Source organism: Trichosurus vulpecula, chromosome 6 (genome assembly GCF_011100635.1).
Source record: "Trichosurus vulpecula isolate mTriVul1 chromosome 6, mTriVul1.pri, whole genome shotgun sequence".
NCBI lineage: Eukaryota > Metazoa > Chordata > Mammalia > Diprotodontia > Phalangeridae > Trichosurus > Trichosurus vulpecula.
Genome location: NC_050578.1, coordinates 203827215 through 203842648, shown reverse-complemented (window position 1 = coordinate 203842648; position 15434 = coordinate 203827215). Strand labels below are relative to the sequence as shown.

Below are 15434 nucleotides of genomic sequence, written 5' to 3'. Positions count from 1 at the left end.
ATTCATTGCTGACTCGTTGTCAAGTTGGAGAACACAGTCAATATTTTATAGAGACTAGGTCTGGAATTTAAAAACGAACAGAATTATTAAAATGAGTGATTTTTCTCTTTTCACAATTGCAAAGATGAGCTTTTGCAAGATCTTTAATGATGATCTAAGCTTCTCCTGCTCTTTAAATGTGTACTCTGTATGTGAGCTTTTCCCTTTCACAGTAGGATGAAATCATCTGACCAACAAATACATTTGAGAGTAGGTTAATATGAATGGACTTCTGAATGCAGTGGTTTTATTAGAAAACTCATTCAACACAGTACTTACTTTAATCATGTACTGCACAGCCATTGAGTCTTATGACATAATCTGATGGATGCAACTACAGTGATGATCAGGTGATCTGGTTCTATGTCAAATTCTACTAAAGACTTGCCATATCACCTTGGGCAATTTGGACTAACCCTCAAATTCCCTATTTGAAAATATAGAATAATACTTCTCTTTTATCTAGCTTTGATCTCTATTCAAGATGAAGTAATTGTCTGAAGTATTTTGATTCTCTTGGATGAAAAGGAAATTCAGAGCTGAAGTAGGTATAAAATATTTTGTTCTGCTTTTTAAAAAACATAAATGGCTGTTTCCACACAATTAAACATAGCTTACCTTAATACTTAACATAGAAAACATGAAAAGAAGTATGTATATATAAACAGGGCCTCCAGGAAATGTGAAAACTAAAAACCACACTTTTTCTTCCCTATTAATTTGGTTTTAACCAACTTAAATTCACATTTTAAAAACAAAATAGGGGCAGCTAGGGGGCGCAGTGAGTAGAGCACCGGCCCTGGAGTCAAGAGGACCTGAGTTCAAATCCGCCCTCAGACACGTGACACACGTACTAACGGTGTGACCTTGGGCAAGTCACTTAACCACAATTGCCCTGCCTTCTCCCCTCCAAAAACAAACAAAAAACCAAAATAAAATTCCACATACATTTCCACTTGATCCTTTGCCGTGGGAGATATTTCTGCTTCTGGAGAAGGAGATCCCTCTAATTTTTTATTAATCTTCTCTTCTGTTATAAAACAAAAAAATTTTTATTTCACTTTTTAAACATTCATTTGCTTATATTTCAAAAACTCTCAATTAGGAGTTACATAAATTATTATTTATCTAGAACATGGTTATATTTTCTCTACTTAAAAAGCAACAATAATTAAAAAAACACTTGTCATGTTTGTCAAGGGCTATCTTCTTGTGCCAAAACTGCCATTAATTAAAGGCCAGAGATTTTCAGAAGTTGTGTCTGTTACTAATTGTGTATACACTTGTATATTTAGATAATATGAAGTCCTTTGAGTTTTCCTGATATAAAACTGACTTAGAGATTTAAGACATAGACATCTGTTTCAAATCCTGGAAATGTTATTTCACCATTTTGAAATCCTGAAGACACATGAACTTTACAATGCCAGATATTGGCTAAAATTAACCAATTAAAATGTTTAAGGAAATGTCTTAATGTGACAGGTTAAGAGTTACTTAGTGTCTAGGACAATACAGACATTTTATTGCATTAAGTAGCAAAAGGGACTTCCCAGCATGACTCCAGTTGTGTCCTCTGATAAAATGCCAAATATTACTGTTGTTTTAGGCATGAGGCAAGAATACAGGTAGCAAGTATGGGAAGTCAGTAACAATAAGAAAAACAATAGGACAAAGAGCTCCTTAGCTTTGTGAAGAACCTGTTCCTTCTAATACTTGCAAAAGGAGTCATATGGGGTGTGTGCAAATGCATGCACACACATGTATGTATATCTGTCCCCTGTACTGTGGGGACTCATGACATATACACATATATCTCCCACTTCCTGATACTTTAGTTTGTCAGATTCCAAATTACTTCTAAAATGAAACAATAAAGTTAGCTGTAAAACTAAATTAGCAGTTAATTTATCTTGGTTAAGAAAAAGAAACCTTTTGCCACTCCAGGTCATCATGCAAACAAAATAAAATGGCTGCCAACAACAAGAACGATCTGGGTTCTGGGGCTTTCCTAGATCGGCATGAAGAAGATAAAGGATCTAATTTCATTATCACTATCTATTGTTGAAAACCATAGACAGCACGGTGCTGCATTGTTGATTCACTGACAGCTACTTATCAAAAAGAATTTGTCTATGCTTTCCTTGATTGGTAATAACAAGGTAATAACAAATTTAAGTTCTTAGATCTATGAACCTGCTGTATGTTAGAACCATTCATTGCAAATATGAGTCCCTCACCTTGCTTACTCTGAAGGTCTTTCAGTCTGGAGCAGAGCTCCTCCACTAAAGTTTCAATCCCAGAGCTCTGTATAAGAACAGAAATAGACAAGTTATGACCAATTATAAAGTTTGGAAAATTATAGTATTTGTTTTGATACTTACTGATACATAATTCTCACAAGTCTTACAAATAAATAAATATATATATAGTTAGCAATATGTTATCTTCCTAGTATGTCTAGCCCATTTAAATTTGCTTGGCCTCTTGCTGGTGAAACCTGCCAACCCAAAAAGCATGACATTCCCTTTGCTGGACACCCCTTCCCAGGAGCAGTGAGGGGGGTGACCTGGTCAGATGCTGAGCTCAACAAGTGCATCTGGAGGTCTGGGGAGAAGCTTGGCAGGGATATAAAACATTCATGAAAGGCAGCATCCTGAAGGGTCTGGTGCAAATTACTTGCTAAAAAAAAACCCAAATAAATGATAAACTGGGAAAGCATATGACTTGAAACCTGGTATTCAGAGAATATTTTATCATGTCAGATGATACATTCAAATGGAATAGAATGAACTAGAAAAGTGTGGCCCCAACATAGCAACCTTTGCTCAAAGTAAATGACAACAATACCACAATCAAACAGAGAAAATACAATGTTTTTATGATAGATTTTACACATTCTCTTCATTATAGCCCTATTCCATGATGCTAAATAGGAGGAGAAAGAGTATAACATTTGGGTTCAGAAGACTGTATCCAAATGCTGTCTCTTTTCTAACAACATGACCTCAGGCAACTCTCTGAGACTCAATTTTCTAATCTGTAAAATAAGGATGATAATATTGGCACACTACCTACCTCACAAAGTTATGAGAATCATATGAAATAAAAAAAAAATCTCCTGAAGGCAGCCTGATTAAGTAAAGAGCAAGTGAATCAAGAAGCATTGGCTTCAAATCCCCCTGTGAGCCAAGCAATGTGATCACAGGGAAAGTCACTTACTCCCAAAGGCCCATTTTCATTGTCTGTAAATTGGGAAAACTTCATCTACCTAAAGGTGTTCTAAAGATTAAATAACACAATGTATATGAGGTATTCTGAAAACCTTAAAGCACGCCTGGGCTGAAAACCTTAAAGCAATGTATAAGTGTCAGTTGTTATTATTAAAGAACATGATCTCATTCACTGGGCAAAGTAAGGCATTATATAAATAAAATATGGATAAAATTATATGTCCATAAAAAGTATACATTGTATCTTTCCATTTGTCATGTAATAAGCATGATAACCAAAAAACAATTTTTTTAAAGACCCAGCCCCTGACTTCTAGAAGCATACAATTAACTTTTGGTAAAACAAAAACCAAAAAGCAACAAACAGAATACATAGACAGCAGAACAGAAACTTTAAACAAACATCTGACTGGTCAGTAGGTTATTGTTATGTACATTCAATTAAAATATATAATTATAAATCTATTATTGAATTAATTGCATTTTAAGGGTGATACAATTAGGAATAACCGGGAAGGCTGAGGGTAGACACCACACTAGAGAAAGCAAAGAGAAATCAATAGCTAAAATCTTGATGATATGGGGAGGGAAAGCCAATTTTTAAAAAGTCAAGAAACTAGATATCTGTTCATCAAAGAATGTGTAATATGTGTGACTACATTTCTTAAAAAAACAGGGAGAAATAAAATCCAGAAAATTTATAAACATAGGTAGATAGATTTCTAAAGAAGTTGAGTCGTTAGGCTTACATCTAAAGGATAAAAGTCTTATTTAAACTACAAGTTTAAACAGGTCTTCCTAGTTTTAAAACAATTAGAACAAGCATACATGACAAAGCACTTCTCTAACTCATCACCATCACTGGAACCTTGAAGGTCTAAAAATAAAACTTTACACCATTTGCTTAACTTAAAATGACTTAGCACTGGTATTAAAAATAACCTAAATAAGCAATCATACAGTTACACAGATTAAGAAGCTAGAAATGCATTACGATGAAAAGATGAACATTAAAAATCAATAGTTACATTTCATGTGTGAGATGTAATAGATTTTATAAGGAAAAACAGACAGGGAGAAAGGGAAAAGATCCCCAAATCTTCCTCTCACTTTTACTCTGCTGCCCACTAAAGACCATGAAAAACCTAAAAGAAGAACCTGTGGCTGACGTTAGCACCAAATGTTGCCATCACTCCAACTTAATAATTCTGTATGAAAAAATTGGCTTACCATAATTTTCAAGGAGTGACAACTTTTGGAATTACACTCCATTTCCTCCTGATCCTGAAACTAATACTTGTGTCAGCTGACATGCTGCATTCTGTTCTGTAGAGCACGCCTGGGCTACAAAACAGTCTCTGGGGCAGAATGCCAGCCTCTAGAGATCGCTTATTCCTCTGCTTTGGCATTCTCAAATGCCTGCAGCTCAGTGTCACATCATCTCAGAGAGGTTAAATGTATTCAAATGATTTTTATCACAATTGATTGAATGTTGATATAATTGTTGGTGACATCACAGGCTTTTGCTTCATACTGTTTGTGAATTTAAATTTAGAACCAGTAAACATTGAATCCTCAGTGCAGATCAAATCATAGTTTTATTTAAAGTCAAAACCAACATCCTCCCTGCCAGGCACTAACATTGTCTTACTACTATCAAAAGCAATGAAAAAGTACTTATCTTGTATGTGTAGGAGGAAAAAAAGGGCAGAAATTCTAATACAGTGTTGCATTTTACTCTAAGATTCTCCACGAAAGCAAAGAGTCAGAGTTGCTTGAATTAAAAGGTATCTTAAAATTATTTAAAGTATCCCTTCCTTAGAGAGGGAAACTAAGGCCCTAAAAGTTAAAATAGTTTGCTCATAGATACATAGCCCCTTAGTGATATATTTGAGATTCAAACCCAGTTCTTTTGACTACAAGTCCAGTTGTCCTTTATTTTTTCAAAGAAAATTATAAAAATAGCCATGAAGTTACAAACATTTCAAGATAAGGAAGAAAAGAACAGGGAAGAGGAATGACTATATAAGAAATGATGAACTGCCGTCATATTTTTTTTAAAAGAAAAATATATAAATAATCCCTGCTTTCACAAAATTCATCCTACTGCAGGAGATAATATGTAAATTACTAGGTAAATAAAAGATGATATAGAAATGAGGGAAATTAGTCTGAGAGGGAGAGGCACTAGTACCTTGGGGACCAGGAAAGACCTCCTGCAAAAGGTAAAATTTGATCTGAGTCTTTAAGGAAGACAGAGAAGCTAAGAGGCATAGGGGAGAGGTACAAAACATTCCAGGCAAGGGGTACAGCCAGGCAAAGGCATAAGGTCAAGAGATGGAGTGTCATGTTCAAGGAACAGGCAGTGTAGCCTGCTGGTTGGATGCTGTGAGAGGGAAGAAAACAGGAAAGGTAGGAAGAAGCTCTGAGGGTCTTTAAATGGCAAAGACAGTTTATATGTGGTCCTAGAGGAAATGGGGAACCATTGGACTTTAATGAAGAGGGAAAGGTTGCGATATGGGCAGACATTGGGTGATATGGGAAAATCATTTTGGCAACTAAGTGCAGTTTGGAATGGAGCAGAGAGACTTGGGGCCAGGAGGCCTAGGCTATCGAAACTGTCTGTGCATGAGGGTACAGTGGCCTTGCACCAGGCTGGTGGTTGTGTTCACAGAGAAGGGGGAATATACAGGAATTGCTGTAAAGGTTAACAACTACAAGACTTAGCAAGACTGGACATGTGGGGTAAGTGAGAATGAGGAGTTGAGGATGACGTGGAGGTTGACTGCCTAGGTGACTGGGAAGATGATGGTGCCCTCAACAGTGACAGAGAAGTTCAGAGGGAGGGACTGCGAAGAAAGATAATGAGTTCTGTTTTGGACATGTTGAATTTGAGATGCTTATGGGACATCTAGTTCAAGATGTCCAAAAGGTAATGGTGATATAAGACTGGGGCTCAAAAAGAAAAGGTGCCCAGCAATAGGGCTAGGTATATAAACCTGAGAACCAACTGCACAGATGATAATTGAACTCATGAGAGCTGAGGAGATCACCAAGTAAAAGAACATGGAGTGAAAAGAGAAGAGACCATGACATAGTCTTGGGGGGCCACCTGCTGTTAGAGATACAGATGAAGAACCAATAAAGAAGAATGAGGAGGAGTAAGCCAAGGAGAATCAGGAGAGAGCCAGAGGGAAGAGGGAAGAGGATCCAGAAGGTGATGGTCAATTGTCAAATGCTACAGAGAGGTCAAGGTGTGAAAGTAAGCAATTAAGAGATCACTGGTAACTGTGGGGAGAACATTGTCAGTTGAGTAATGAGGCTCCTTTCCCTCTGTGTCCCTTTGAAAATGCTTTAATTAATCTTTCATTGGTACGTGGAAACTCCCTCTTCTAGTGTAGTTCAGCAACTCATAGGTATCTTTCTTTTAGCCAGTCACTGGAGCACTGAGAGACTAAGTGATTTGCTCATAGTCACACAGCTAGTACGTGTCAAAAGCAGAAACTGGACTCAGGTGATCCTTACTCCAAGGGTGGCTCTGTTCCCACTTTTCTACATAATATACACTTAATACACTCTACATAGTACACATTCATAGCATATACATAAATAAATAAATGTTTGTGGTTATGCATTATGATATACCCACAAAAACTAAACAAAGCGCTTGCTTCTCCCTTTAAGTGCCTTATGACCTCACTATACTTAGTGAACACGTTCATACAACAGTCAGTAATCCACAGCAGAGCCAGTCTCCTGCCTTGCCTTCCAACAGTCTCCTGGTTGGTTTTTTTGCTCCTGCTCTTTCACCTTCAGTCCATCCTCTACACAGCTACCACATTAATTCTTCTGAAGCACGGGTCTGACCATGTCACTGCCCCGCTTAAGAAACTCCAGTGGCACCCCATTTCCTCCAACAGAAAATACAAACTATACCTTTTGACATTTAAAACCCTACACCAGGATTGTCCAAAATGCGGCCCTTGAGGGCCCCAGTGCAATTTATGCAGCCCACCTACAAGCACAGAAATTTACATAAATGCTTTAACCAAGCTACTGCAGAGCTCTCACTAAAATGGCAAATCAAAATATATTGTCTACTGTTTCAATAAAAAGCTAAGATTGGACAGCCCTGCCCTACACAATCTTGCACTGTGCTACCAGGTACTTAGATAAGTTACATTTAAAAGTTAAAGGTAAACTGGCTTGGTCATACTATTTTTCAATGAATGCAAACAATTACTCTCTAAAACTCATCTTGGAACTTACTCATTTTTTTTCCTATGTGTTTTGCCCCCCATCACCCATCTTCTTTCCTTGCATGTGTATTTGTGTTTCTGTCCTCCACAGCCTAACCTGGGTGTCTATCCCAACCTTCCCTATATTTTCTTCCTCTTCATTTATATCCCATTCCCACTACATGTTTCCTTTGCCCCTTCCCAAATCTTTCCCCCCTCTCTTTCTTCTGCTTCTCTTTTCTCTCCCTAAAAATATCTTCCTTAACGGCTTATGATATGAAAATGAATAATATATTTGTTATTTGTAATCATTATTGAATAAAATTTTAGTGATTCTTTAAAAATTAATTAAATGTTTAAAATTTCTCTACTCAGAAATATTAAATTTCTTTTTTATGAATGTGGCCTTGGAAAAGAAAACTATTTCCCCACTCTTAATGATATTTGCCCCATTCTTCCCCAAAGCTCACCTTTTACCATAGTCTATTAAAATACATAATTAGATTTGGCTATTTTAAGAGATTATTTTATAGAATTACACATTTAATACGATTATTTCATGAAGGAAAAATTATTTCTAACAGAAATACAAATGCCAAATTCAACTAAAGGCCGAATTAGATCTACATCATTGTGATGACCAAAGTGAAAATATTGAAAGAATTACTCTGCAATAAATTTCCTGAGGTAGCAAATCCTGGAATGCAAAATTGACCAATATCTCTCTTTTTTTCTGGGGTGAAGAGCAAGGTGGAGAACTTTGTAAAGAAGCCCAGGGGAAAGATCCCAGGAAAAGAATCATGAGCTCTAAAGCTTAGACAAATTACTTAACTTTTCCAGGTCTCAGCTTTCTCGCCTGTAAAATAAGGGAGCTGGAAAAGATGACCTTTAACATGCCTTCTAGCTCTAAATCTATGGTACTAAGGATCTAGCTTTACCTAATACAATGGGGAATAAAAGAGAAGGAAGGCAGGACTAACAGTTGGTTTTGTCACAAATACAATAAGTACGTTAACAAGCTAGGTTGTTATTAATATGTGAAACTCTGGTATCTACAGGCTTGCAAAGATACCCAAATTACATCCTTTCCAGCAGGGCTGTCCAACCTTAGGTTTTACTGGAACAACAGACAACACACTTTGATTTGCCATTTTAGTGAGAGCTCTGTGGTAGCTTGGCTTCGTTTACTAAAGCATTTATGTAAATTTCTATGCTTGTAGGGAGGCTGCATTTTGGACAGGTGAGTAGCTGGTGACAGTTGATGCACTGGAAAGAGGCTCAGACAAAAGGTCAGGAGAAAGAAGTTTTAGGTTTTAGTTGGATTTATCATCTTGAGCAAGTCACTGAGCCTTGTTGTCTCAGTCTCCTTTTGTGTTAATTGAGAATATTATTTCCATCTGACAGATAAGGAAACTGAGGCTCAGAAGTCAAATGACTTATGAGTTTCCACATGGACAAAGTGTTAAAGCCAGGACTAGAACCTGTCTTCTTACTCCCTGTTTGCAGCTTTGCTGGATCTCTTTATTCCCTCTCCCCTTCCTGTCTTTCTTTGCCTTTTCACTGTCTCCTTCTTGAACATAGCTATGACCTGGTCCCAAACAGGACTAGCAACAGCATAGCTCACTTCAACTTCAGTCCTGAGGCAGGAGGCCACAGGATTATCTAGCAAGTGCAGACAGACCTTCATGGCCTGGCTAAAGTCCCAGATGTAGAGACCTTACAGGACTGCTAAAAGAGCCATAGCCATCTGTTCCCTGGTCCCTCATTCAACATACCAGCTAATAAAGGAAGAAAATTTTCAGTGAAAAGAACATAAACTATGTCTCTACTATTTTATATGGGATGTGCTATTTTTAAAAATACATTACTTAAAGTAGAATAGGGAAAATATTAATTTTAAAAATTTATATTACTTAATATTTTCTGGTTCATGTGATGCTATTTTAGTTAGACTTAATGTTACTACTTAATGTGTTACCCTGCGCAATCCTTTTTTATTTTAGAACACCTTCCTGGGTCTTCTATATTATTTCTCCTTTGTGTAACCAAGTCTGACCACTAGGTGTGCTACCGGAACATATCATTAAAAGAGATAGTCTCACAAATTTAAAAGGACCTGTTTATAGATATGTCAGGCTGCTTATAAACTTGCCACCTAGGGTACCAGAATCTATTTGTCTGGAGTCCATTAGCTCACCTAGATAATGAAGTATGAAGTACCTTTATGCTAGAGGTGTATGCTAGTGCATGCATATAAATGTGTGTGCATGTATACTCATGCTCCTGAGGGGCAGAGATCGGGAAACTGAAATTTAAAATGTAAAAATCATTTTTAGCTCCCAAGGTCAAAAGAAACAGGCCACCAACCTGGCAATAGTTTGTCACCCCTACGTTACAGTATTAAGAAAGTTGAGGGAAGGTGGCCTTCAATACATAATGCAGGTAATCTGTAGTTTACTAATTTTCACAGTATTTGCATATATCTGTGTTTAGTTCAAGTCATTCACTAAGTCATGTGTATGTAAAAAAGACTGTGATGAAATGTATATATATAATTTCCTTTCAACATCAACAACTACACAAACACACACACACACACACACACCCTTGTTGAAAGCGAATTATCCAACAGAGGAAAAAAATCCAAAGACATATAACTAAAAAACAAAACAAAACCAACTTCCCTGCTTTTAAAATCAAGAACAATCTTTATTTAATTTACAAAAAGCTAAAAGTAATATTATAGTTCAACTGAAGGAAAAGGAGACACTTAGAAAAGAGAACTAGAAAAGAAGCGGCAGGGGAAGCAGCAATTGCATAACAGACCAGAGAAGACATGTAGGGACAAAAAAAAAGAGTAGGGAAGAAATAGCTCCGGCCCACCTACTCCTTCTCTAAAACTTTTGCCCTTATAGTCTCCATCTAGCACCAAGGAACCAAAACCCTATGTCTCCCTATGATTCCATATGTGGTCAAAATCTCTCTAAAGAATATCAGAATTGGAAGGGACTTCAGAGGTCATCTCATTCAATCTATACTTAAGGAAGGATCCCTTTAACACTGTGTGTGTTCACAAGTGGAAAAAGAACCCATATGTACAAAAATATTTACAGCGGCTCTTTTTGTAGTAGCTAAGAATTGGAAATCAAGGGGATGCCCATCAATTGGGGAATGACTGAAGAAGTTGTGGTATATGAAGGTAATGTGCTATAAGCTATTATGCTATAAGAAATGGGGATGATACGGACTTCATATCAACCTGGAAAAACCTACACGATATAATGCTGAGTGAGCGGAGCAGAACCAGGAGAACATTATACACAACCACAGATACATAGATTCTGTGAGACTAACCCTGATAGACTTTGCTCTTCTCAGCAACACAAGGTGCAAAGACAACTCCAAAGGACTCACGATGGAGAATGCTATCTACATCCAGAGAAAGAACTATGAAGTATGAATTCAGACTGAGGCCCACTTTATGCATGTCTTTTTTTCCCCTCTTTTGTTTTTGTTTTTGCTTTTTTTTTGGTTCTGTTTCTTTCTCATGATTCATTCCATTGGTCATAATTCTTCTTCACAACTTGACTAGTATATAAATAAGTTCAATGCGAAGTTATATGTAAAAGATATACAGGATACCATGCCAGCTTGGGAAGGAAGAGGGGAAGGGAGGGAAGAAAATCTGGAACACAAAATCATGTAGAACCGAGTGTTGTAAACTAAAAATAAAAAAAAATAAAAAAAAACATTGTGTGTGTTCAGTAGTTTTTTAGTCATGTCTGACTTTTCATGACCCTATTTTGGGTTTTCTCGGTAAAGATAATGGAGTGGTTTGCCATTTCCTTCTCCAGCTTGTTTTATAGAAGAGGAAACTGAGGCAGACAGAATTAAGTGACTTGCCCAGGGTCATCCAGCTAGTAAGTGTCTGAGGCCAGATTTGAACTCAGGAAGATGAGTCTTCTTGACTTCAGGCTGGCACTCTATCTACTGTACCACCTTGCTGCCCTTATCAAGTCACTAGAATCCACCATCTAGTGAAGCCCAGTCCTTCTGTGATAAGAAGTGTCACTTGCCACTGGTGCTTTTAAGACATACCCCATCGACAAATCATGTTAGGAACAACAGCCCTAGTGTCTGTTATCCCATTTAATGAGACTGCTATCTTAGAATAAAGTACTAATAGGAAAGCTTCCCATGGTGTGAAAATCAGTATCTTACCAATAAAACTCTATCAGATACTTAAGCAAATACATTTGTTGATTCTATAATAGGAAAGCTTCCCATGGTGTGAAAATCAGTATCTTACCAATAAAACTCTATCAGATACTTAAGCAAATACATTTGTTGATTCTATTTGGAGTAGTAGTACTAAAGGGCAATTTCAGAAAACCTAACTTGGCCAGATGAAATTAAGCCAAAGACCAGAGATTCCCTACCCCACGACATAAGATAATAATAATAGCTGACCTTTACCTACTAGTGCTTTAAGATTTACAAGAAGTTTTATGTAAACTCATGTACTAAAGTAGTTGCAGAGAATTTTAAAGCTAAAAGGGAACTCGGAGGTCATTTACTCTAACATTCTATGTAAGAATAGTTTAAACAATATTCCTAATAAGTTATCACACAATTCTTAATTAAACAGCATGGGAAGCGATCTGTGAGGTAGCCCAATACAACTGTGACTAGTTCTGCAAAAATTCTTCTTGATATTAATCCAAAATTGTATTTCTTATAACAAAAAGGCCTAAAGGATTTGGCTTCATTTAATTTACTCCTCTCATTTTACAGAGTAGGAAACTGAGGCCCAGAAAGAGGAAGAGACTTCAACAAGATTACACAAAGGTAATAATATGAATGGTAAGAATAAGAATAGTCAATTTACATTTATATAGTTTTTTAAGGTCTGCTAATCTCTTTACATAATGTCCAGAATCTCATTTGAACTCCACAACAATCCTGTGATATAATAGACTAATAGGCATTATTATCCATATTTTACAAAAGAAACTGACATCAAAGACATTAAATGAACTGACAGTGGTCACAACTAATATGCTTCTGAAGTAGGATTCAAAACCAAATCTGCTCAACTTGCAGTCTAACACTCTAACCATAATGATGCCACATTCCCTTTCCAGGTAGTGTGCATCTGAGCATAGATTAAAAATCAGCTCTCCTAACTCCAAATGTTGTCCTTTGGAGCCAAATAGCAGCCCTTCAAATACATGAAGACAATGGTCATGTACCTCTCAGGGTTCTCTTCCTTAAGCTAAACAGCCTTAGATTCTTCAGTTCTTCTGGTTCCCAGACATTCCTCTGGTAAAGCTCTAGTTTACTAATTTCCTCTTATGATGAGTTACCCAGAATAAAACAATACCTTCGATGTGGTCTGACTACTATGGGCTAGAACAGGTCTATCAAAAATCTTTTGTTATTACAATACTTAAAAATATGACAGAATTGAGACCCAGAGAGGTTAGTGATGTGAACACCCCCCCCCCCCCCGCCCACAAACTAGTGCCCTTTCTATCACATGAGGCTGCTGCCTCTTCTATTAATGTAGGCAAGAACTGCACTATTTTGGTTGCCACATCACACTGTTAAGCTTGCATTCCACAAAAAGCCTTAAACCCATGAGCTATTTAGTCAGATCCTTCACATCCTGTACTTGAAGAAGTTGTTTCATTTTTTAAAAAACCTAAAATGTAGGCCTTTCCATTTATCCTATTAAATTCCTTTCTAATAAATTTGGTTCACAGTGACAGCCCACTGAGATCTTTCCTAATCCTGGTTCTGTCTTTTAAGGTATCAGTTATCACTATCAGCTTTGAATAATCTGTAAATTTTGACATCTTCATCCAAGTTAATGATAAAAATACTGAACAAGACAAGACTAAGAACCAAGCCTTGCAGCACACCATAAGACAGCTATAATCAAAGACACAGACTATGTGACTGAATTCAACCAAGAGGTATTTGCAGTGGCTCCTGCAATTTGTGCAGATTCATAAGAATACTATGAATATAACATGGCCCTCCTAATCAATATATCTAGAGATGACTTATGGTTAAATTCCACTCAGTATAGAGCTAGATTCTAAATAGCTAAGTTATAACACTTGATTTTTATTGAAGACCTAACATCCCTTTATATGATACGATAATTCTTGGGCTTTCATTCTTTTTGTATGACAGGCTAGTGGGGGTAGGGGGTGGGGTTTATACACACACATGCACATACATCTTTTTTCCTTTTTTTTTTTAAATACCTTTTGGTTAATTATTTCTGAATATAGAGGGGGTTTCCAACCAGTGGGCAGTGGCACATTAAAATCAGTGGCAGCTATGGATCCTGATTCTTATATCACCTTGACGTTTGAATGTAGTTTAGCAAAATGCTTTTCTTTCTTACACTACTGCATTACAAACAAAAAACCAAATCCCCAGAATGGTTGATTTTTCTATAGAACTATGAAACTGACTTTCCCCTTAAATGTTTTTTTAAAGTGGTCAAGACCCACTACAAAGGCCGATAAAGGAAAGTTAAGCACATTTGCAATGTTCCTTAAAACTGGAAACAGCTCTAGGGGAGAAGTTGAGGCTGAAAGGATAAATATCAGATACTTTCCCAATAAAAGGGATTATACATTATCCTTATTATATGCAAATTGGCTTTGTAGCCCTGGGCAAATTACTTAACCTTACCAGGCCTCAATTTCTTCATCTATAAAATGAAGACATTGGATTAGATCATAGGATCATAGATTTAGAGCCTGATGGTACTCTATAGGCCATCAAGTCTAATCCCCTCATTTTACAGATGGTTTTTATGTTTTTGGAAAACTCAACAGTGGCCACTGGATTGGAAAAGATAAGTTTACATCTCACTCCTAAAGAAGGGCAATGCCAAGAAATGTTCAAATTACTGAACAATTGTGCTCATTTCACACACCAGCAAGGTTGTGCTTAAGATTCTGTAAGCTAGGTTTCAAAAATATGTGAAATGAGAATTATCAGAAGAGCAGGCTGGTTTTTGAAAAGGCAGAAGAACTAGAGACCAAATTGCCAATATTCATCAGATTATGGAGAAAACAAGGGAGTTACAGAAAAACACCTACTTCTGCTTTATTGACTACACTAAAGCCTTTGTGTGGATTGCAACAAATTGTGGCAACTCCTCAAATAGATGGGAATACCAGATCATTTTACTTGTCTCCTGAGGAACCTGTGTGTGGGCCTAGAAGCAATAATTAGAACCGAACATGGAAGAACTGATTGGTTTAAGACTGGGAAAGGTGTATGACAGGGCTGTATATTGTCACCTGCGAGTAGATTAAATCAGCCAATACTTAAAGAAACTAATTCAGGCTATTCACTGGAAGGTCAAATACTGAAGGTGAAGCTTAACTACTTCAGCCACATAACAAGAAGATGGGATTCACTGGAAAAGACCCTGATGTTGGGAAAGATTGAAGGCAAAAGGAAAATGGGATGACAGAGAATGAGGTGGATGGATAGTGTCATGGGAACAATGAACATAAACCTAGACAGACTTTGAGATAGTGGGGGACAGAAGGGCCTGGCATACTATGGTCAATGGGCTCACAAAGAGTTGGACACAACTGAACACTGGACACAACTGAACATCAACTTATATTTTCCTTTTAGTACTGAGTTTCTTCAATTTTTCATTTGGTGGCTACACACTAACATATACTTCAGTTACACTTTGTACCTATTGCCTTATACTCAATTTTAAATTTTATATGTCTTGTTTCCCCAACTAGATTATAAGCTTCTTGAGAGTAAGGACCATGCATTATACTTTTTTACATACTCAGAGTACTTTTTTTGGCCATAACCTTCATCTTACCTCCTTTGCTTCTATTCCTGAGTTGTTAAATGAAATTACAAAAAC

General features: G+C 36.9%; 1 protein-coding gene across 4 annotated transcripts in view; it reads right to left on the bottom strand.

The window, feature by feature from the left end:
- Positions 1–15434, bottom strand: part of KIAA0232 (KIAA0232 ortholog) — a 103947-nt gene that overhangs the window by 25965 nt on the left and 62548 nt on the right. For 3 of the 4 annotated variants that reach the window (XM_036763052.1, XM_036763051.1, XM_036763054.1), the window contains 2 exons: positions 2280–2346; positions 988–1069 (listed from right to left, as the gene is read on the bottom strand). In XM_036763052.1, coding sequence (XP_036618947.1) covers positions 988–1069; positions 2280–2346 — 149 coding nt within the window. Of the gene's footprint in view, positions 1–987; positions 1070–2279; positions 2347–4502; positions 4584–15434 lie in introns of those variants that run through there. The other variant, XM_036763055.1, reaches the window with a different exon arrangement.